Below are 25,561 nucleotides of genomic sequence, written 5' to 3' on the forward strand. Positions count from 1 at the left end.
AATCTTATTGAAGCAATCCTATGCAAAAAATAAATGAAAAACAGACTCACAAAATTTTTGTAGCTATTTTACTACTGTCAGTTTAAACTGACCTAGGAACAGGAGGGTAGGCTTTAGATAAAACACGATTTCTTTAATAAGCACTTGCATTTTTGCATTGTGACATCATAAAGTGGCTGTAAATTTTGATTATTTGCAAGCATTTCAGTAGTTTATTCCTTATTGAAAGCAGGTGCTGATACAAAATTGACCTATTGTCAATTATCATTTACAATCTACAAAGTTACTTTGTATGTGTACTTTGTTTGTATATTATATATTAATAAATTGATTTTTCTAATTTGGTATGATATTTTTTACTTTATTTCTTTGTATGACATGGAATTTTTTGGTTATAAGTTAGACTTTGGCTATTAATTAAACAAGCTTTTGGTGAAAATGTTAAACTAATGTTATAGCCTATCTTTTGACAAAAGAGTTTGTATATTTTGAACATAAAACAATTAAAATAATGCGATCTTGCATTGTTTTATCTGTACCCTCCTGCTTCTAGCTCAGTTTAAACTGACAGAAATAAAACCATCCAAATATAAAAAAAAATATATATACTATATTCAAAAATTCCTTTCAAGTTACCCCTATCTAAGGCTACCTTGAAAATATGACAAAAAACTTGGATTCAGAAAGATATAGTTTAACTTGTTTGAGAGTTTGACACAAAAATTCTTTAGGCAGGGGTTATCAAAACTTGTTAGCCAGGGCTGAATAAGTAGTTGTACGATGACAAAGATTTAAATATTTTGAGAATATTTTCAAGACTTGTCTTTGAAATACAACACACCAATTTGGTGGTGTGGGCTTGTTTGTTTTCACAAAGTTCATTGAATCTTTGGAAAATTTGGGAAATAACCACCCGCATTTCTGTTTCACTGTTTATTCGTGATCGATATTTGGTTTTATCACTGCCAAGGCAGAAACTTTTGCTTCACATAAATACGACGTGGCGAATGGGATAATAATTCGCAGTGGTTTCTTTCACCAAACCTGGATAATCGTCATTCATTGAATCCAAAAATTGCTGAATTTTCCACTGCGAAAGGATCACGAGTCCATTCGTGGTTTGAAAAATTTTCCTGAAAGTATTTTGCAAATTTCGACTCGAGCTTGGACAAATGTAAATAAATATGCTTCGCAAATTTGAAGGGAAAAAACGCACTTGTATCCTCAGCTCTTCACTGTTTTCAAACTGAAGTAACACCAAGAAAAATGATTCCGAGTTTCCAATTTTTTTTTTGACATCCAATACTACGTTAGGGTATCAGCAGCGGCAAATTTTTTAGTTAATTGCGGTGTAATCCGCTATGTGCATGGGACACATGTGTCCCAGCGGTCCTCAAAGGGTTAACCTCATTTTTATAATCTTAAACTGAGTTCAGCCAAGAAACAGATCTATGCTGCGACGCCTTTGGAAAAGTGAAACGACGCACCAGGGCGTCGCGACGCACAGTTTGAGAACTACTGAATTAAACCATGGAATGTTTTGAACCATGACCTGTTGTGCTACATAATCAACTGTAGCACTTCCCATTTCAGTGCAACAAAAATCAGGTATCACACGCTTGACTAGAGATGGTGTTCAGCTGAAAACTTTTGTATCATAAAAAGCTTAAATGTTGCAACATTCCATCCATATTTGCTATTAAATAGTTTTGAAATTAACCAATGCTTCAAAGGAATAAAAGAACTAGTAATAAATATCAACTTAATTTGATAAATTTAAGAAGTTCAGGGTAAATTGTTTTGAATATTTATCAACTGTGTGGCAGTTTCATTTCAAAGGCATAAAACATCTAGCAGTAGCATAACAATATATTATAAACAACATCAATATTGCAGGAAAAAAATTGATGGTAATGGAACAACTGAAGAAAGGTTTAACCACATAAATTTGCAAGTTATTTACTAAATTGTGATACAGTAAGCAGATGATTTAATCATCAAATTAGTACATGGAACATGACTTACATGACATCCCCCTTCTTTAAAAAAAAAATGAAGCATGATTGAGAAAATGATTGTTTCACCAAGAAATGTGATTAGGAACAGAAACAGGCTCAGTTTGGCATGACTGCTTTGATAAATATGAAATAAGAAGCAGTTCACTTCACATTGGTCAATATTATCAAAGCTATTTTTCTAATATCAAGCACCATATGATACTTATAAGTGTTAGGTTGGTGAAACCTTAAATTTGCAAAATCATGCCCCAAAAGCTTGGTAGCTTTTGTTTATATATTTTCACATTTTCCAAGTGGTAATCTTAGACGCACAAAAATGGGTAATTGTAATGGTTTAACATGAATCATCTGCAATCTGCCGAAATGGCCCGTTTCGGTGAGTCCGATTCGGTGAGTCCGATCCCTTAACGGGAGATTTTTTTAATTTTTTTTTTGAATTATCGGGTACCGTAGCCTAACTATCATTGCTGTTTTAGGGTTAGGGGTTAGGAGTTAGGGGTTAGAAACTCACCGAATCAAACTCACCGAATCAGACTCACCGAATCGGACTCACCGAATAGTAGCAGACCCGCAATCTGCAGGCTAACAAAATTTCAATGAAATTAAATACTACCGGTATCTAACTACATATTTTCATAAAATCTTACAAGTTTAAATAATTTTGCAACCACTACAAATGTTCTAAGACATTAGGAACAATTTGGGCAATACCATTCGTCATTTTTCGGTTCCTCTGTGATACCAACGCAAGGCCAATGGTACCACCCATCACAGCTGTCGCAACCTATCATTGGACTTCCATCATCTGGCTTGTTGCATCCAGGACATATCCATACTTGGTTCCCTTGGGCATCGAAAACAACACCAACACTTGACCCAACACTAATGGTTTCTGTAGTGACACTACTCTGCACTTCGCTTTTGGCAGACGCTTTACGCTCAACAGACTTCTTTGCAGAGACTTTCTTTGCTACAGGTTCATGTTTCTTTGGCTTAGCCGACTTGACAAGACTGACTTTTTTGTGCACTGGTGTCATTTTAAATGTCAATTTAGGAATAGGTATTACATCTTCTTTCCCTTTCTTTGAAGGCTTAGATTCTTTCTCTCGCTCTTTCTCTCTTTTCTTCTTTTTTTCCTTCTTCTCTTTCTTTTTTGACGTTGGTATGGAAACTGGGGAAGGAACAGCAGCAGATAGTTTTGGCAAAGCTGATAATTTTGGCAATGGACTGCGTTCCTGAACGATATGGAAATCTTTTTCTTTATGAACTTTTACAACTTTTGCTTCTCCACCTTTCGATTTTTTTAAAATGAGTTTCTCTACAGATTTGCTGTCTTTCTTGGGGACTGGTGTAAGATCTGGTGTAAAAAGAGGTGAAGGCTGCTCAGCCGAAGACTTGCGAATCTTTGCTTTTGATTTAATTTTAGCCTTTTTAGGAACTTTTTGTTTTATCTTTTGTGTTTTTTCATGCCGATCTGCTTTAGGCTTTAACTTGGAAGGTTTTTCAAATGAATATTCTGAAGACTTTTTAGGAAATTTTGAAGTTTCAAAATTCCATGTACGTTCACTGATAGTGTTGGTTGATATTTCCATCCTTTCAGGGCTGCTGTCTGGGCTGTTTCTACTTGTGATGTCAATATCGTCATCAATAATATTAGGACTTGACAAGACGGGAGAACGATCATGATCCGGAGTTAGAGGAAGGTCAGTAGGATTTGACTCCTCCTCATGGTGTTGAAACAAACCTCTTTCTTCCAACTGAAGCATTTCCTTTTGCTTTAGAACCATCTCTTCATCACTGGAACTAGAAGAGTCTGAAACTAAATGAGAAAACTTCATCAACTCTGCATCATCAGCTTCCTTGAATGCTCGGTCAACAACAGCATCTATTGCATCATCAATGCCATCATCCACAGAAGGAGATTCTAGTTTAGAAGAAGATACCCGAGAAACAGAACTTTCAGAAGAAGGTTTTCGCTTTACAGAAGATGATTTAGCAGAGTTTTGTACTGATTTTACAACAGGTTTTTTAGGTATGATTTTTTCTGGAATAACTTTTACATCTTTTCCAAGAATGGGATCATGAAGAAGTTTTTCTACTTCTTCAATACGAGAAGTGATTGATGTTTTGGATTTGGGATTTTTAAAACTTTTGGAAATATCAACAGTTTCACTTTTAGATGTGAACAAAGATTTTGTTTCCTTGCTTGAAGGCGGCAGCTTTTGTTTAGAAAATAAAGGCACATCCCACATTGATGTTGTTGCAAGTTCTTTTTTAGGAGGAGTGGTTGGCTCAAAAGGAGATAAACTTTCAGATGCAGGAATAATACTTGAAGGTGCAGTTCCTTCGTTTGATGGAAAAGATGAAACACTTTTTAACTGTCTTTTAGAATGCTCTAGTTTAGCTGTCTGTTGTTTCAACCAGAGTGGCTCATTACTGTTATCGGCAACAGTTGACACGCCGCTGTTATATTTGTCATTACGTGAGTGCATAGGATCACTGCCATCAGAGGAATAACTGTCGTGGTCCATTGCTTCATCTTCAGATTGATCTTTTCCAGCAATAGTGAACATTGGTGACTTTGAAGGTTTGTTCACAGGTTCATTGTTGTCTATAGCAGCTTCGGTGGCTTGAAGTATTGATGGGAGATAAGGGTAAATATGTTCCAAGCTGGTAGTGTTTGGAGCATTATTAAATTGAAGATTTGACTTTTTTGGTCGCACTAATTTAGTTGCGGCAGCAGGGAACTTTATTTCATCCATTTGCTGCATATAATCTAATAATTCCTGAGGGGAAATGTGCATCAATTCAAAAGATTGCTTCACATCATTAACATGTGGATGGGCATGACCACATTGTTCACTAATATCATGGGTGTTCAGTGCGATGCTGCATATGTACCGCTCCAGAACATCAATTAACACATCCAACGTAGTTCCATGCACCGAATCAAAGCCGACAGCTTGACATAATTGGGCTACAACAACTTGTAAATATTTACGATGCACTTGGATATTTTCACCCATGCTTTAATTAAAAGGCATTTGAGAAATTAGCTGTAAATATCCCTGCAAAAGCAAACAAGAACTTTTGGCGGTGACTCTGGTGAGAGTTTAAGTGAACTCTTGGGTTTGTTGTAAAATTATAAATAACCAATTTATGTTTTACACTAAACAAGTTTTATTTTCTATGTATTAGAAGTTTTACTTTAATAGGCTATTGTTGCAAGATAAAATAGTTTTACTCCTGAAACAACTGAAAATGAATACAGATGAAATCGGTTAATAGTATACTGCTTAAACGTATCAACCGTTTATTTGAATCAAAACCTGAAATCCCAAACCAAATCCAATCTAATGTTAAGTAAAAACATCGGTTAAACGAATACCGCTTAAAAGAATAAGTCGGATAAAAGCATCAGGATTTGCTTCTAGTTTGCATACTTCATTCATTTAATCGTATAATTGTGCCTGTTAGCGAAAAGAGAATGTCTCTTTTTTGCTTCACATAATTGTCTGCAATGTTCAAAGGCGAAATGAAGCAGAGGTGAGACAGACACATGCGATCAAAACAAAGACAAGTGTCTGTAATCCCAAGCCATAATCTTATGTGCTAGACATCGCACTACAAAGAACCGATTTTCGCACAGCTGGGCTTCATTAAAACAGAAAAGCAGACAAAAGGAATAATCACACTTCCCAATAAAGAAGTTTAAATACTTTTGATGTCATCCGTCGGCGACTGGCCTTCCAAGGAATGGACACGGACAAATTATTTCGGCTTGAGAGGGAAGTGTTGGAAAGCATGTCCAAAAGTTTAAACCAGAAAGCTTTGGAGAATTTTTTTTTAAATTGCTGAAAAAAAGTAGCCTACTGTTGTGAAATGCAGTGCGTAATTTCATTTGTGCACTTTCGTTCAGTTGAAGAACATTGCAAATTAATTATTTTACCAGACAGCGCAAAAGACTTAAAAAAAAAAAACTTTGCGATTTCAAAACAAACAAAACACAAACAGCGCAAAAGACTTGAAAAAAAAACTTTGCGATTTTAAAACAAACAATGAGTGTGAGCCGTGTTTTTCTACCATACCACTATTTTCGTAGGCCACGTTCCATACTCACAACTACACAGCTGGTGCGGAGCTAAAAATAGCACGGTTGAATTAAAAACGTCAACGTCAAAGTTCGCCTTGTGACGTCACAAAGATCGGTTAGATTAAAAGAAGTCCGATTGCTACAGTTTGCAGAAAAATTCTTTGATCGTAAATGCTCTCCCAGTCAGCAAAGCTGGTCTTTTTTACATTGTTTCAACGTCTGCAGATGATAAATCATGGAAAAAGGACCAGTTTTGCTGGCTGGAACATACAGCACAGTGTTATGTAACACAGAAGTAGTAAACTCTTTAAAATTTTCGTAGGCCATGTTCCATACTCAAAATTACACAGCTGGTGCGGAGCTAAAAATAGCACGCTTGAATCAAAAACATCAACGTCAAAGTTCGCGTTGTGACATCACAGATGTCGGTGAGATTAAAAGAAGTCCGATTGCTGCAGTTTGCAGAAAAATGCTTTGATCGTAAATGCTCTCCCAGTCAGGAAAGCTGGTCTTTTTTACATTGTTTCAACGTCTGCAGATGATAAATCAATGCAAAAAGGACCAGTTTTGCTGGCTGGAAAACACAGCATAGTGTTATGTAACACAGAACTAGTAAACTCTTTAAAGTTTAACCAGAATCGTAAACAGTTGTAGGAAGTATCAGTTGTAATGTGCGTTGCAGCCTAGTCAGCACAGACATCTTAACAATTACGCCCATTCACAATAAACCTTTTTTTTTAGTAAATTGGTTAAACGAATCAATCGGATAATCGTATCAAAACGTCTGGCAAATAGGTGATTCGATTAACCGGTTTCGTCTGTATTGCTGAAAATACAGCCCAGAAGGCACAAGATTTTTAATTGATTAATTCTTGTAAAAAGGAACAAATTTAAGTATGCCAAAGATTCAGACTGAGAATGAATGGATGATACATATTTAACAAGTATATATAGAGTTATAAAAAAGAGTGTATTAAATTGAGAATGCCATAGTGCTTAACCTAACTTCATAATCAGTGTTTGGTGTTTTTGTTCAAATTTCTGTTCAATACCAAACACTGATTATGAAGTTGAGAGTATTGAACAAAAACACCAGAACTAAAGACTAACAGCCCCAAAACCAGAAACTAATAATAACGTTATGCTGCATTACATTACTGAAATCTGAAGTGACTTTTTTAGCTTTGTTAGTTATATCATATAGTAGGTTAATTAATTTAGTCTGTTAAATCAAATACCATCGTTGCAGTTGCAGCCACTTAAAAAGAATCCTAGTTTTGATTGGAAAAGTACTGCTGGGAGCATTACAAGAATGCAACCTAGTTCGTACCCTCAGTTCGTACCCTGAAAAGATCAAGAGCAAAAATTTAAAAAAGCCCAAGGTGCTGATTGCAGTTTCCGCAAACAAACAAAAACTCATAGGATCATTACCGGAAATTTTAAAATGGTCGCAGAAACTCTGATCAACCCTAACCCTTTTAAAATGTTTGCGAAAACTGCGATCAGAGACTTCGGCAAACTCTTAGGATCATTACTGAAAATTTTAAAATGTTTGCGGAAACTGCAAAAAACGGTTCTATTTTTTTCTCTCAATCTTTTCAGTTTGTTTGTTTGCGGAAACTCCAATCAGCGACTTTGGCTTTTTTAAATTTTTTTCTCTCAATCGTTTCCTAACCCTAACCCCTTTTAAAATGTTTGCGGAAACTGCGATCAGCGACTTCGGCAAACTCTTAGGATCATTACCAGAAATTTTAAAATGTTTGCGGAAACTGCGGAAAAACGGAAACTGCAATCAGCGACTTTGGCTTTGTTCTATTTTTTCTCTCGACCTTTTCAGTTTGTTTGCGGAAACTCCGATCAGCAACTTCGGCTATTTTTAATGTTTTCTTCTCGACCTTTTCTTAGTTAACCCTAACCCTTTTAAAATGTTTGCTGAAACTGCGATCAGCGACTTCGGCAAACTCTTAGGATCATTACCGGAAATTTTAAAAAGTTTGCAGAAAAAACGGAAACTCCGATCAGCAACTTCGGCTTTGTTCTATTTTTTTCTCTCGAGCTTGTTTGTTTGCAGTCAGAGAAATGTGGATGCAGTCAGAGAAAGCTCGCCGAAGCCACAGTTTTCAATGTGAACATTAGGCATTTGCGATCTTATACAGGAGGCTGTTACATGTTTTATTTCATCATCATACTAGGCTACATGATACTCTACAGTGATTAAATGCACAATGCTGAAGGAAAGGCAATTGAGAAAAACTGGCCATCCTACTTTCATTAGTGACGAAGGCTTAGTGTGATGAGAACTTTGTCTTTTCATTTCCCGATGCTCAGTAATTGAGCATGGGACCATCTTTATTTTTTACATCAATATTGCAAGACTGTAGACAGGGTTGCCATACCGTCCCTACTTCTAAGATTTGTCCTTATTTTGAAGGGCCTGGTCTTAAAAAACCTAAATGTCCTTATTTCTAAGAAATATCCTTGTTTTCGACTTGCATCCTTATTTTCAACAATTACAGAACTTCGATCGTTTTCCTCTGGTATCCGGTGTTGCATAGTATTCTAAAATTATGCTTTTGAGCCGAGATTTTATGACATCATAAATGATAGGTACTCCCGCGGCGTACACGTCACTGGATTTGACTTTTACGGTAAGTGGTGAGATAGCCAGGGCAGTGGTATAGCAGTTTAGGTACAGCTGACATCCTTTTAGCAGTAAACAGCAATACCAGGTTACTGCTGTTTAGGCTGCAGCAGAATAGGCTGCGGCAAAGGCAGCATTTATTGCTAAGTGGTTGTTAATGGGGAAATGGGTGCAGTGCAGTCGACACTTAGATTAAAGCAGTAAAGCTAAAGGCGTTTGTGGAAAGAGTGTTCTCTCTTGTTTCAGCGCAGTGGACCAAGGAAAGGAACAGACTTATTGAAATGACAGTCAAATCCCAGCTACAAGTAAAGGTAAACCTAGACTTGCCGTGAGATCCATGAAGCAATTTACAATAACAAGGAGTTGCTGGAGCAGATTGTTTCTGGCAAAAAGTATGGAATGTGATATGACACGGCTCATATAAATACAAAGTAGGCAGTGGCTATTTGACCGGCTCCGGTCTTTGAATCTGAAACACTATTTGACCGGTCATGACGTCACTACATAAGCACTTTTTTCTTTTTCTCTTTCAAAGCAAAAGACGATAAGCGCATTTAAGTTTTAAATTCAACACATTTTCTTCAACTGAGTCCGTGGCGCATACGTAACGTCTCGGGCTGCCATTCTAGAGGGAAGAAGTTCGATACTATCAATCCCATTGATTGATTGATACTATCCGGAAGCGTTCTTTTTTTTTCTTTTTAACTAAATTTTGACCCAAAGTGCATTTTTGTCGTCAATTTTTAATTTGAGTAGCCTACAGCCTATTTTTTTAAATCTTTCCAAATGTGAGTAATAAAGTTAAGTTTTTTTAATTTGTGAATAAAAGAATAACAGTTAACCTCTCAAGTAGGCTACATGTAGCTCCACACAGAGTGAAATTTACATGCCTTTTGACTCCTTTTTATTTCTTTAAAAGTAATATCTAAAAAAACATTATTGACTCAAAAAGAATGTCTAAAAAGACATTATGAAAAGCAACTACGGACAAAGGCCAGTGTTTCGATCTCCCGACCTCTTCAGCGTAGCGTAGTAAACTGAAAGTGGAAAGTTGTCTTGAAGGGTTGGTTGAGATGATGATTTGAAACTTGACTGATTGTTGTGCGACAATGAGACTGGATTTAATTTTTAACTTCGGACTTCAGCGAAACGTAATCTTACAGCCTATTAGAAGGTGTGATTTTTTCAGAGAATTTGTGCTAAGAAAAAAGAAATGAAAGAAATTTGTTAAAAATAAAGACTAGAAAAAACTTTTTTAATTCGTTTTGAAACTTTTTTATTCACTTGTTGATTCATTCATATTAGTTTGTATCCTTTTGTGGTTAAAAAAAAGAACGCTTCTGGATAGTATCGAACTCATTCCCTCTAGAATGGCAACCCGAAACGTTACGTATGCGCCACGGACTCAGTTGGAGAAAATGTGTTGAATTTAAAACTTAAGGCGCTTATCGTCTTTTGCTTTGAAAGAAAAAAGTGCTTATGTAGTGACGTCATGGCCGGTCAAATAGTGTTTCAGATTCAAAGACCGGAGCCGGTCAAATAGCCACTGCCTACAAAGTATGTCCAAAATCGTTTTTTAAATGCTAATCTAATTTTTCGGTTGTCCTTATTTTTGGGTCCATGTTGATGGCAACCCTGGCTATAGATCATATTTAGTCTGTCAAACTGGTAATATAATGAACAACTTTCTAATTTTACAATGTAAATTGTAGACATTAAGATAACGACCTGTTTTAGCCTGATGCTGCAAGTTTGCTGTGGTAATAGCGAACTGCACTTGCTTTCAAAACACAGTTCCCTAATTATGTGCGATGACGAAAGCTAGTGCAATTTACTACGGTACCACCACAGCAAACTCACAACATCAGGCTAAAACAGGTTGTTAATATCTACATTGTGAAGTAAGCAATAATCATGCTGCTAAAAGAAAAACTCAATCTATTGTATAAACTTACTAATGATTAGTATTATGTGAATTATAAGGCAGTTTTAGCTGCTGACTTGTATCATGTCAAGACCTTTCTGTTGAAAGTCAGTGTGTTAGGAATAATTCGAATCTCATTCTCATTGCACTTGGATGACAATTGACAATGCATTTATGTAGTGGGACAGGTGCCCAGACATTTTAAGTAACTTTAAGAGAAGTATATTCGCTTTACCTGACGCACAAAACCAACTTCAACATTCAGAACAATTCAACTTTAACAGGACAAGTCGATTATTTTTGCAGAAATTCGCGCGTGTTCTTTTTTTTGTAGAAGTAAAAAAGTCTGTGTTGTTTTCATGACGATTCATGCACAAAATCTTTTTACAGAGTTGCCAGATTTTGAAAAAAAAGTAGCCAAAAAAGTAGAAAATTTGCTCCCAAAATAGCCCAATTTATAGCGCCCCCCAGACCCCTCGTGAGACGTTTTAACACTGACACAGCCACAATCTTTTGGATGTCTCTGTTAGGCATAATTCATAACAGAACTGCTTAGCCTCAGTTTTGTCATGCCTTCTTGCCTCCATCGCTCGATTGTAACCAGTTCTTAAACTGTTTTTCTTTCAACCATGTTTCGTGAAAAGTTTTGCTGTACTTAGCCAACTTTCCCATTAATATCAGCAGCAAAATTTACAATGTAGTGTTAGATAGCAACAGAGATGTACGTATACACCGCAAACTTGCGGCATAGACTTTTTGTTTACGCTAACGGCCACATTTTTTTGGATAGTTTGCGCTCGAGGCTACGCCGTAAAGTTTTCGCGGTTCTTTAGCGCATAGCGTCAACGCATACTTTTTAATGTCTTTTTTTTCGCTACAACACGCCAATACCTTCCAGCGCTGCAGTTGAAAGAATGTTTTCAATGGACAAAGACATATTGGAACCAAAACGCAGCAAAATGTCAGATGAACACTTTCAGATGCTTGTGTTTCTTCGTGGAAATTCAAAATAAAACTTGTTTGTTTCAAGTGGTTTATACCGTGTGAATGTTTGGCACCTAGCAAACAAAATTAGTTTACGCTAGTGTATGCGCTGACGCCGCCAACTTTTTTTACAAGCTACGTTGACGCATACGGCGTATAGTTTTTCGAACGTTTGCGTTTACGCTGACGGCGTCAATATTTTTTGTATGCGCGTACATCACTGGATAGCAACAGAGTTACCGGTACAGTAAGGCACATTCACAGCAGACTTTATCGGGTACGGATTAGATTCTCACTACCTTTTCAGCACACTACTTTTCAAGTACTTCTGAGTTGTGACTTCTACAGTAAGAGTAAACTGTAAAGACATAAAACGGAGATAACGTTACGCTAGAATAGACTAGAAACTCACTCAACCATCAGGGGCGCCGGAACGATTTTTGACTAGGGGGGCAAGATTACGAAAAAAGGGCACTTTTATTTACTAAAAGGCCAAATTTTTTTCAAGTTTTAAGATAAGACATAGCGATAATGCTAATCTATTAGCTCACTATGTATTGAGTAATGATAGCCCACTTGTGTCCGGTATACAAAAAAGGGCATTATGCTATGTTATCATGATGTAACCTACTGTCAAGCCTTAAAGCAGCCTGCAGCCATGGCCGCTAAGTAGTGCTTGAATGACCGCCGGTGCTACCTCCTCAATCGGCCAAGTTTGGCCGCCGGTCTCTTCTAGCCAATTATTTAATTTTGCAATAGAATGATCGTGGATTAACTGTGGAAAATATGTAGTATCAAAGAGTGGCGCAAAATTAGGTCAGCGCGTCATAATCGCCACTGTTGCATTGTGAAGGATATTGATGGAATATATTCATCTGCGATCACCAGCGCCATCTGCGATCACCAGCGCTGTCAGTTTGTAATTCCCGACGTTTATTTTAACAAAGTCTTAATCCAAAGTGCTAATTTACATCGGCTGGCAATATTGTCGTTTTTATGTCGATTCGATGTTGTCGGACATTGAAGAGTTGTTAAAAAGGAGAACTAGGTTAGTTGACATCCGAGGGGAAAACATTTTTGGATCATATTATGCTTCTTTTAGTAGCCTAATGTCCTTCACATCATTGAAATACTTATTTTATTACCTTGCCGTCATCGTCAACACATGTCGAAAGCTGTTTTTCGTTGCTAAAAAGAATTCTAGGGTAGTGGCGAACTTCTTTAAAATCAGCCACATTGGAGACACTCGTGCGAGTGTCGTTAGATAGTCCCGCAGTACTGGATTACAATCTATTGCGTGGTGCAACGATTCTATTGTAGGACGTCGCCCAGGCCCAGACTTCAACAACGCTAAGTGATCATTTTAGCATTGTTGCAAGTTTAATTCTATTTACTTGTGCTGTCGTTATTTTTTTTTGTATTTTGGTCTCCAAGCACGCAGATTTGGCTGCCGAAAAGGAGCTCCCGGTAGGCCACGATGGCTGCCGGAAAAAAAACGAGTTTTAAGGCCTGTAGGCCTACTGTGTTGCAAAATTTTGTGCCGTAAATATTATTTTGAAGCAAAAATGAAAGATTATAATTAGGCTAAAAGCGAATAGCAGAAATTGTTATATTGCAAAATGTGCAGTAGCTTGCATGACTTTAAAAGGGCACCATTGCCCCCCCTGCCCCTCCATCTGCAGAAAAATTGAGGGCAGGGGGAGCATCCGCCCCCCCTGCCCCTCCGCTTCCGGCGCCCCTGTCAACCATGTCCCTGCTACGTCTTGGAAACATGAGAATGCTCTGTAAAATTTGTAAACGACAAATAAACTGTCAGTAGACGGAAAGCAAAACTTACTTTAGTAAGAAATTTCCGATGTAAAAAAAGTCGCAATCTTGTTATATTGTCGCCAATTTAAATTTAAAAGTAGCCCAAAAAGTCACAAGTCGCCAAGCTCAATTTTTTGTCGCAAATCACATATGGAAAGTAGCCCAATTTGTGATAAATCGCCCAATCTGGCAACGCTGATCCTTTACATCCTCTGTGCTTCATCGAATATTTTCAACCGAGAAACATATTGTTGATTGGATGGTCTGAATGGCTAGCGTGGAAGGCTGGAAGCTATACCGTTATGGTTAGCGAATCGCAACTGCTCGCTGTACTAGTGAGTGCTCAGCCTTGTGCTGATAGCCGGGAAGAACGCCCCTTTCTTCACAATGATTAATTATATTTACAACGCACTCAAACATGTTAATCACTCAACCAATCTCAGCCGATAGTTAGCTTTATTTATTTGCCTCAGATATGCATACACGTTACCTAAAAGCAGCTGAACTGAAAGGGCATGATGTCGAAAGCCTTCAGCTTCTTTTAGCTGGAATGTAACAGGTGCGCGTGTCTATTAAGGAATTCGAATAAAACCTGCGTACAGCACTGGAAAAATTACCCAGAACAACGCAATTTAAATGGGAAGAATCCTTATACAGACTACAAATATCCACCCCCAGGGCCGGATTTAGCAGTAGGCAGAGTAGGCAGTTGCCTAGGGCGGCAAATTATTGGGGATATTATATTGATAATACTGTACGTGAATATAATAATTCACAACAGATATATAGGAATTAATAAATATGTTATCACATCACACACATTTATAAACAGCGCGGCAAGTCATATGGCAAATCATCGCCCCAAGAGTACTTCACGCTTGATTGGTTTTCAACGACATGTGCTGCTTAGCGCTTTTTTTATTTATCTGTCTCGCTTAGTATGGACAACGAGTATGGAGGACTAGGCTTTGTCTGTGCAATTTTTATTAATCTTTGTTCGGTTTGTTTCACTGTTAATAAATTTAAAGGAGCCTAGAAAAAATGTTTTTAGTCAATGTTAGGTTGATGGAAAAGTTGCAGGCTATTTTGTGTACTTGTTTTTTTGCTTAAAGTATGTAAACAATGAATAATCTCACATTTTTGAGGATTAACTCATCTTTACTTGTTTCTACAGACTTTGAAGAAATTATTGATTTGTTTGCAAGAAAAAAAGCCCGCCGGAAGCGATTTTAAACAATTAGTTCTACAATGACATTCATTGATGTATTCAAATAAACAGTGCAAATAACTTTTTTGTATGGAATTAAAAATATAAATCGTAGCGCACCATCGAAAATTTTTTTTAGGGGGCGGCACTTTTCGTATCTGCCTAGGGCAGCGCTTAGGCTAAATCCGGCCCTGTCCACCCCATTAGCTCAGTGGTTACGCGCTCGACTCAAGATGACGCGACGCTGGTTCGGCTCTCGGTGTGTTAATGCAGCAATACACAGAGAGCCGAACCTGTGTGAACTTGAACAACACATTTTAAGATTGCTCTCCATTCAGCGGCACCTGCAAAGCTCGGCAAGCGGCCCTGCGTCAAAAGCCTCTACAAGTAGCCTAGGATGTGTGAAACTACCAGGAATAACCTATCAACGCGTCCGAAGTAAAAAAAAAAAAGATAGGCTCCTGCTTGCTATAGCCTAATAGTCGAAATACCAGAAAGAACGTTAATGAACGGGAAAAGGGGGTAAAACTTTGAAAGGTTTAATTTATAACATGCCTGAATAGTTGTTTATGTAGTAGTCTGTAGCTGGCACGGCCAAAAAAAAACCCAAAAAAACAGCAGAAAATATAACAAAAAAAAAAAAAGCACGAACAGGTTGCACATATGCAGTGTTAAACAACAGCCCAATGGAAAGTGTTGTAAATTGAATTTGACAGTTCCAATATTTATGTGGATGAGCATTAGTCATGATAAAAATAGGATGGAGAAAGAAAACTGGACATAAAAGAAATCCATCTTCAGGCAAAAGGTCGTTTCGATGTGGCCCAAGACGCGAGGAGAGCATGGTGTTGAGCTCTTTCTATGGTCAGACGACGGCACATTACACAGTAGACTACCACGATTGAGGTTAGAGATCCAGTTTAAGTTTTGTCTCTTGTCCTGGTGGGCGGTGGCATAAATGAGCTGGTAGATAAAATGATGATGTCCTGATGAGTGATGGTGTTGATGAAGCTCTCATCCCCTTTTGTAACGGTGTCGTGTTGGTTATAAAGTGTTGCGTTTGCGGTTAATATCTACAAACCTAAAAGTACAGCACAAGCAGTAGACATTATTGTTAGGTTGGCCTAATCTCTTGTAAATTATTTCAGATTTCAACTGAAATCTTTAAAAAAATGCAACACAGCTTTTCTACATGGTCTTTCTATAGCATAGCCTATCCGTTTTGCTTAAATGTTGTTTTAGTTTGTGGACAAAAAGTGACTTTGAATCAATCTTTCAAAGAGAAGAAGGAATTCTTTTCATCATTTCGCACCTTTGAATTCTATTATTCTATTGAATGTTGGGTAAGCGTTTTTGAAAAGCATGGAATGTTTAGTGAGTCATTATCATGGTTCCTTGTAGCCTAGGTTGATACCGGGATCTTATTACAGCTTGGGAGCTTACTAGAGGTTCTCAACCTCTTTCTAGTAATACAATTTGGGTAGAGAGGTTACTTTTTTAACTATAAACTGACAGAACTAAACAACAACATTACCGGTATATTTAACATCATAAAAAAATAAGCAAACGTTTTCGACTAGTCATGCAGCCCTTTTCAAGCTTATAATTTTTTTAAGAAATACTAAAAAATTATACAGTATCACAGTAAAAATATGGTTAAATTTGAACATTTGAGAAACTGCTTAACTTTCTCACACAAAATGATAACTAAAAAGTTGCGCAGCACAACGGGTCGAGTATTTGAGAGGTAAAATTAATTGTTCAGAGAAGAATTATCCAAGCAGATTACGCAAGATGGCCAGAAACACAATACGAGATTGTGGCACAAACAAAGCAAAAATACGAGAAGCACAACACGTGACAATTCAATAAAAAACGGTTAAAAAATAGGAGGCTTTGCCAACAAATAATTACCTGTTAAGCCCTGAGTTGAAAAATTTGATGATCAATGCCTCGTGAATCTTAGTGTCGAACTCGGATAAAAACTTAAGTACATTTCGAAACACTCTAATGAGAGTTTGTTATTTGAACTCGATTGGTAGTTTTCAATTATAATCTTTAATTGCACTATCTTTAATTGCTCTTTCTAATAAAATCGGCTACCCCCGAGTTATAAAATAAATAACTCGAACCACTGGGGATCTGGCACAAAATAAATTGGTAATAGGCTACATCAACTAACTCAATATAAATGGTGTTGCAAAGAATATTATCATATAGCATAGGTAATTAAAAAGTAAAACAAATTTATTTACCACGCTTCAAATACGGTATAACCAGGGATATCTAAAGAAGGGGATACGAAGGCTTTTATTGCGTCTGACAATAGAAGGGCCTTTGTTTATCGTAAATAATCTGTGTTTATCGTAAAATCACAATTGGCACCGATAGTAGTTTAATAAATCTTGTTATGATAACTTGCATTGCGCTATTAACATCAGGCCTGGATATTCACAGCATGCTCGTGGTTGCTTGTTAATTCAACTACCCATATACTTGCTTTACATCTAGACTCCTGCAAAGGCTTTGTTATAAAAAACAGCTTAGGGGAAGGTATGGACTGATGAGCCACTTTTTCACATTAAAAGCTTTAATTGGTTAACTAATTACTCTATGATGACGAAATTTCAGCACAACATAGTGTGATCACTTCAGTATAATTATAAGATCAACAAAAATATTTGGAAACATTAACGGTGATCAGAGTGGTTCAAGGGTGCAAACGCGTTTGGACCCTTGAACCACCGGGTATGGACCCTTGAACCACTCTGATAAGTTAGACCTTAAAGATGTTTAGAGCAAAGTTTTAAGATACAATAAATATACTGTCAAATGCACACACTATACTAACAGTTTGCAGAAATAGAATAAGCAATATTAAACTGCGAAAAGTCGGTTCAAAAATTTTTAATGTCGACTGTTTGTTTTGTCGTTACTGCAAGTGGTGGGGGGAGGACAAAAACAATTGCTGAGGCATGACTAGCTTTGCTAGTCATTTTACAATATTTTACACTCCACTTACAGTACACAATAATTTCTAAAATAAATGAAACATGTTTATTGTCCCTCAATTAGGCATATGCTACCCCATGAACTATGGTTCAAGGGACAACATTTTTGGTGGATCATGGGTCAGAACTGTTAGTGACAAAGTTTCATCTTAGCTTTACTTAATTAGAATGAAGTAAAGTCTAAAAGAACTGTACTAAATCCTGCACTATATAGCCCATTCCAATTTCTGAATTTTGTATCTCGATGCTAGCTGTATTTAAGTTTCTGTAAAGCTCCAAACGCAAATGAGAAATTTTACTAAAACACCTCAAAATTACACCCCACCCTCTAACTAGCAAAATTTTAAAAGATTCAATCCAGAACTTTCCAAGAAATACTATTGAACTAAATGCAACTAATTTAGTTGAAAAAAAATCTACTATAAGGTTTTATTCGAGTTTAGAAGGAAGGGGGTGGTTCATGGGTCAGGTATGGTCATGGGTCCATACCTTCTCCTACTGGTAACTTTTCAACTGTCTTTGTAAACAAGTATTCTTTAAATATAGGCCTACTCTACGTAACATTTGCTAACTGTCTTCTGTAGGTCATTGTACCAGCTGCAGTACAAACCTTTCTACGATTTTAAAAAGAACCACATGTTTAAAGCACTACAAACTACCGCCCTGGTAGTGTCATGAGAATAAGGCAATCGCTGTGAGCCTTCATATCCCCTTCTCTAGATATCCCTGGGTATAACAAACACTTTATAACAGTGGGGTTCTCAACATTTTTTTGCTGCGGGTGCCAAATTAAAAACCTAAATTTTATAAAGGGCCGAAACAAAAGAAAAGAAGTGATAAAAAAAACAAATTGCTATGAAGTAGCGCCTCTTAACCGGTGCGCCACTTGGATAGCTCTAATTATAATTTTAATTTTTATTTATTTTATTTATTTATTTGCATCAGGCACTAAAGAGACAGGCTCATATTCATAAACACAACACAAGTCACAAAACACACACAGTTACATATACAAGCAAAACTTATGCGTACATAGTCACGTTATAGTGAGACGCATAGTTAGAAGAAGCATAACACTCTGAGGTAAAAACTGCAACTAACCACTTGTTAGATGAGACCTAACAGCGGTTGACAAAATTAAATATAGATTTCGGAATAGGGCATGAAACGTAGGAATATGATGGTAAGTCTGAATACTACTAATGCTAACACGCCTTGGTAATTTATGCAATGTTCGAAATGCATTATTGTAAGCCACACGCAATTTATTCATAGGTATAAAAATAACAGAGGTAGGCTATAGGTATAACATAGGTATAAATAACAGAGGTATAAATTAATCTAATTTCGAAAGCTAAAGAATTTCTTGTTATCCTAAACTGTTGCACAAGATCAAAAGGTGTTACCGCAGTGTTATATCTTAAACTTATTATCCTCTTTCGGTATCAAGCACGTTATAATGTTAGCGTTTTGTCGCGTCTACCTTTTTCTAGACCTCTGCTATGTTTGGCATATATTGTTTTTTATTGCAATGAAAATAAAAAAAGAACTGAAAATGTCAGCTAGCCAGGCTGCCCGACATGACACTGTCAGTATCAGACAGAGATGTTCGGATCTACTCTTTCCAATATTGTGATCTGTCAAGTGCAAGTCTAATTTTCAATGATCCTGCAGAATCAAGATCTGAATCCTTGTCTGTAAACATATCTGTCTCTGGTATCTCAAGTCAATGTTTGTTAGTTTTTTGTCTGGCAACTCTGTTTCACAAATTTCTTGATCACTTGATCAATTCAATAGGCTAATTCAATTCAATTCTTCCTAGACTTCCAATAGAGATAGACTTGGATGGACTAAAAAATCAACAACTTGGACACCCTGGGAAAACAAACGCAAAAATGAGATGGAGTTATGAAATTGACAAAGAATGTGGAATAACAAACTGGTACATAAAAACACATGAAACGATCGACTGGATTGGAAGAAAAGGGGCTAGGCCTTCGCTCAGCAGTGGGCTACCACAGGCTGAATATGATAGGGTAATTTTTTCTCCAGCTGTGCTGCGGGCTCCTGCTTGAGAGTAGATTTCTTCAATAATTTGGTCAGAAGCAAGAATAAGAGATCAGAAAAAGAAATTGTTGATAGGAAAAGCAGAAATTCCTGCTGGTTATTTGGTTAGGTGTGGTGAGAATGTGTGTAGGATGTTCAAAAAGACGTAGACCCTGCTCCAGAGAATGTGGTTGTGTCTTGGGAAAACAATTACTGTAATAACATGCCAGAATTGTAGCCAGATCATCGGACTCAATGACTAGGCCTACATGTCCGTTCACTGCTTGTAGTTGTTTGTCAGTAGGCCTATCAGTATGTTGTTGCAATGAATGTACGGTATACTAGAATACTAGCCTATGACCTTACAGGTCTTTCGTTGCCATCCTGTTGTGCTGATAGACACTCAATTTGTATGTACCGTATTTCTTGTTTGTTTATCGCCAACAAAACAATAAACTGAACTACCCTAATAATAATATAACTGGAACATTATTATTAGGAAGTGGCTGCATTTACGGCGCTGTAAATACAGCCGTTCCATGCCTTTTTTTAATCTTTATGTCGCTTTTACTGCGCATGTGCGCTAGGGTGGCCAAAAAAAATCAAAATTTTTTATTTTTGTTTGCACACCCTCTCATTTGAAGAGGATTCATGAAAAAATGACATTGTGAAAATTTGAAGTCAATCTGACAAGAGGAAGTGCTCTCCCACCGACCTCTAAATTTGCTTTCTTTGGCATAATTCGTCAAAATTCCTTGAATATGTGACGTAATTTTTTTTTGACTTATAAATCTACATTGCAGTTACAGCATTTTTGTGTTAACCATTATTTTACTCTGAATTTATGATACGATAAGTGTTTCCACATGCAAAAAAACATAAATAATACACAAAATAGACCACATTAACAAGCGTTTGGTATGAAATTAAATGCACTAAACTTTAGATAAAACCGCATAAAAGTATGTTCACCAGTCACGATCGCAACGCTTCAGGTGACAACACATTGCCCAGAAAATGCAAAAGAAATGTTTGTAAAGAGGCTTTATTTATTAGGCTTTGACTTTATTTAGTGGTGCTGTTGGCTTTTACTTGCACTTGTTGGAAGCAGCTTTCTGTGGTGCTCGACCACCTGATAGAGGAGCTGGCGCTGTTGTTAATTTTCCATAAGGACTTCATTGAAGTCAGTTGCTACTTTGACTGCCCACTCTGCACAATCATTGGCGACTTTGAGATCACGATGCACAACTTTGCATGCTTCTTTGTAATCTTCACGATCACGCCATGTGTCGACAGAAGCAGTGACTTGAAAAGGTTAAGTGAACGCTGTGTTACAAATTGTGCCAAAGAGAGACATTGAAACTTGAAAATTTCGTTTGGGGCAACACGACGAACATCTTCAGGAAATGGGTCTTAAGAGCATTAATGATTGCCTTGTTTTCATCATCTGTGATATTATCACCGAATAAAGGCAGTGCAGCAAGATTCTCACTGATGTACCACAAGTGCAACCTCAACTTTTTGTCTGCCACTTGAGAAATTGCATTGTCAACCTATTTATATTCCTCTGTAAGCTGTAGCATTGCTAGGTCATTTGTAGGGGCAGATATTGATGAAGGTGCTGCAAACCAAAAAGCGGCATAATATTAGAAAAGCTTCGTCGATCTAGTAGTTAACATCACTTCATATGCAATTGTACTGCAAGCAAGTGGCAGTGTAACCTTATTCACCTTATTCAAGGTTACACTGCCACTTGCTTGCAGTACAGTTCTTGTGGGTGAAAGCTCATATCGCTACAACTGCAAAGACTCACGTTGTTGCCAAATTGAAACGCATCCATCAAGAGCATATTCGAGTATCAAAGGTAGGCAAAATTTAGCTTCCCAGTTGACCTCAGAAGCTGACTTCACCCAGAGCTTAAGTGCATTATTTGATATTGCACATGCTGACTGGGAACGCCGCACAACAATACCAGAAGACTGCCAGTTTTTGATAGACCAACGTGGTGCATGACAGATGGTGATGACAACAGAGGACCCAATGCATCGGCAAGCTGCTAAGTATTAAAAGTGCAAAGATGATGAATAGAGACGCAACAGAAATCGCATTGATCCAGTACCATAAGTGCTGCTACTCTCATCTGAAAATTCCTCAGCAGATGAAGATTCTTTCTGTGACCCACTGTTTGCACCACAAATCCAAATAACACCAAAACGAAAGAAAACCCAGCAGGAGCAGCCATTACCAAAACGCTGCATTATCGATAATCCACTAAGGTATAATGCAGCACTGGACAGAACTCTAACATCAAGTTGTCAAGCAATCATGATATCACTCCTGCTCTTGCTGCAGCTGGAATTGACATAAATGAATTGACAATGTCACGTTCCTCAGTTATGAATGCTCGAAACACCTCACGTGAAAGCCTTGCAGCTGCAGTGCAGCAAAAATTTAAACCAACAGTTTCACTTGTTGCTCATTTTCATGGTGAACTTTTGACTAATGCCACTGGCACAAAGTGCGACTCTTTGGCCATTGTAGTTTTTAGCATGCATGTTGAGATAGTGCTTGGCATTCGGAAGAGCTCTGCCTGTTGGAACGGGATCACTAATGGGCCAGTGGAATTCATACACAAGTGGGAAGGTGTAGCAAAGCATTTAGCTGCACTTTGTTTTGACACAATATCAAGCAATACGGAAATCCACAATGGAGCTATCACTGTTGTGCAGCAGGCATTTAATCGAAGGCTGCTATTTCTTGCATGCTGAAATCATATGTTGGAAATATGTGCTTCTGCGGTGGCCGGTCGATTGGTCGAAAGACATTTGGTCGACAGTCAATTGGTCGACAGACATTTGGTCGACAGGACGTTTGGTCGACAGACAATTGGTCGACAGACATTTGGTCGACAGGACATTTGGTCGACAAGACATTTGGTCGACAAGACATTTGGTCGACAGACATTTGGTCGACAAGACATTTGGTCGACAGACATTTGGTCGACAAGACATTTGGTCGACAAGACATTTGGTCGACAGGACATTTGGGTTAGAGTTAGGGTTAGGGTTAAGGTTAGGTTAGGGTATTAGTTAACCCTAAAATGAATCGTTCTTTCGACCAAATGTCCTGTCGACCAAATGTCTTGTCGACCAAATGTCTTGTCGACCAAATGTCTGTCGACCAAACGTCCTGTCGACCAAATGTCTGTCGACCAAATGTCTTGTCGACCAAATGTCTGTCGACCAAACGTCTTGTCGACCAAATGTCTGTCGACCAAATGTCCTGTCGACCAAATGTCTGTCGACCAAATGTCCTGTCGACCAAATGTCTTGTCGACCAATTGTCTGTCGACCAAACGTCCTGTCGACCAAATGTCTGTCGACCAAATGACTGTCGACCAAATGTCTTTCGACCAATTGACCGGGTACCGCTTCTGCAGTGTTTGATAACTTTTTTCCTTGAAAATGGTCAGAAATATACCTGTTCAGCCGTTTCAAGGCTCAATGGGACTTCATAGATATGTCAAAGTTCGACTGCATTCATAGCGATGGCAATGGTGCAGGTCTGCAGGATGTTGAGCAAACCGGAGAAAGCTTGGCTTCAGTTTCGTCGTACAATTGTTATCGATGATATTCACCATCACTTGGTGAACCGTGAAGACTATAGAGAGTTTGCACAACTTGTTCTTCAACTGTTAGGAGCAAAAGTGGGTTTTGAAAATAAATTTAATTCTCCTGGTATCCATCACCGGGCGAGGTGGATGGCAAAAGGCATATATACTGCCTTAAAATCTTAGGATTTCACCATCAATTCAACATGAGCAAACGAAAGATTGAATCACTGTGGAGAATTTGCATGTTTATAACTAACATCTACGCCACTTCTTGGTTTGCAGCACCTTCATCAATATCTGCCCCTACAAATGACCTAGCAATGCTACAGCTGGGTCTGCTACTATTCGGTGAGTCCGATTCGGTGAGTCTGATTCGATGAGTTCCTAACCTCTAACCCTAACCCTAAAACGGCAATGATAATTAGGCTACGGTACCCGATAATTTAAAAAAAAAATGGAAAAAATCCCCCGTTAAGGGATCGGACTCACCGAATCGGACTCACCAAAACGGGCCATTCCGGCTACAGCTCACTGAGGAATATACATAGGTTGACAATGCAATTTCTCAAGTGGCAGACAAAAAGTTGCGGTTGCACTTCTGGTAGATCAGTGAGGATCTTGCTGCACTGCCTTTATTGAGTGATAATATCACAGATGATGAAAAGAAGGCAATCGTTAATGCTCTTAAGACCCATTTCCTGAAGATGTTCGTCGTGTTGCCCCAAACGAAATTGTCAAGTTTCAATGTTTCTCTTTGGCACAATTTGTAACACAGCGTTCACTTAACCTTTTCGAGTCACTGCTTCTATCGACACATGGCGTCGTGATTGGTGAACGTACTTTTATGCGGATTTTGCTAAATTTTAGTGCATTTAATTTCATATCAAACGCTTGTTAATGTGATCTATTTTGTGTATTATTTATGGTTTTTGCATGCGGAAACACTTATTGTATCATAAATTCAGAGTAAAACAATGGTTAACACAAAAATGCTGCAACTGCAATGCAGACAAGTCAAAAAAAAATTACGTCACATATTCAAGGAATTTTGACGAATTATGCCAAAGAAAGAAAATTTAGAGATCGGTGGGAGAGCACTTCCTCTTGTCGGATTGACTTCAAATTTTCACAGTGTCATTTTTTCATGAATCCTCCTCAAATGAGAGGGTGTGCAAACAAAAATAAAAAATTTTGATTTTTTTTGGCCACCATGTGCGCTGTTGCACTGTTGCTGGAAAAAAAATGCGTATATAACTTCTAAATTCAACTGTTTTTGCCAAGTGAATCAGAGGCGCGTGAGATCTTTGTCTGGCTCGTACTCGCAAGGATATGAGTTCGATTCCACCGAAAGGTTTTTTTTTTTTGAACTCAATTCTAACCCGAAGTGACTGAATCGTTAGGCTACGCATTTTTGTGGCCGTTCAGTTTAGTTTGTTTTTAGTTCTGACCATCACAACAAAAAAACAGTATATGACAAACATAACACTAACAGAGGTATAGAAAAAGGTAGAAGCGACAAAACGCGGACGTTATAACGTGTATGATAGCAAAGCAGAACAATCAGTTTAAAATATGGCACGGTCGTAACACCTAAAAATTTTATATTCCATGCCTTTTTAGAAAAAGGTAGAAGCGACAAAACGCGGAGGTTATAGCGTGCATGATACCACAGCAGGACAATCAGTTTGAAATATGGCACGGTCTTAACCGTGGCGTCGTCGTATCACCTTAACAATTTTTTTTAAATTTAAAACAAAAAGAAAAAAAAGGCTAGTGAGTTTTTTTTCTTTAACAATTAAAATGAGTAAAAAAAATTCTAAACTTATAAAATTTTTAGGTGTTACGACTGTGCCATATTTTAAACGGATTGTCCTGCTTTGCTATCATACACGCTATAACGTCCGCGTTTTGTCGCTTCTACGTTTTTCTATACCTCTGTTATGTTTGTCATATACTGTTTTTTTGTTGTGATGGTCAGAACTAAAAACAAACTAAACTGAACAGCCACAAAAATGCGTAGCCTAACGATTGAGTCACTTCGGGTTCAAATTTAGTTTAAAAAAAAAAAAACCTTTCGGTGGAATCGAACTCATATCCTTGCGAGTACGAGCCAGACAAAGATCGCACGCGCCTCTGATTCACTTGGCAAAAACAGTTGAATTTAGAAGTTATATACGTATTTTTTTTCCAGCAACAGCGCACATGCGCAGGAAAA

The 25,561-nt window shown here is 37.7% G+C and overlaps 1 protein-coding gene across 1 annotated transcript; it reads right to left on the bottom strand.

Moving 5' to 3' along the window:
- Positions 1–1,860: 1,860 nt before the first annotated feature.
- On the bottom strand, positions 1,861–5,044 carry LOC145766006 (uncharacterized). The gene has a single exon (XM_082577659.1). The coding sequence runs from the start codon at positions 5,042–5,044 to the stop codon at positions 2,708–2,710; it is 2,337 nt and encodes a 778-aa protein (XP_082433785.1). The 3' UTR covers positions 1,861–2,707.
- Positions 5,045–25,561: the final 20,517 nt, after the last annotated feature.

Source organism: Aplidium turbinatum, chromosome 3 (genome assembly GCF_918807975.1).
Source record: "Aplidium turbinatum chromosome 3, kaAplTurb1.1, whole genome shotgun sequence".
NCBI classification, from domain to species: Eukaryota; Metazoa; Chordata; class Ascidiacea; order Aplousobranchia; family Polyclinidae; genus Aplidium; species Aplidium turbinatum.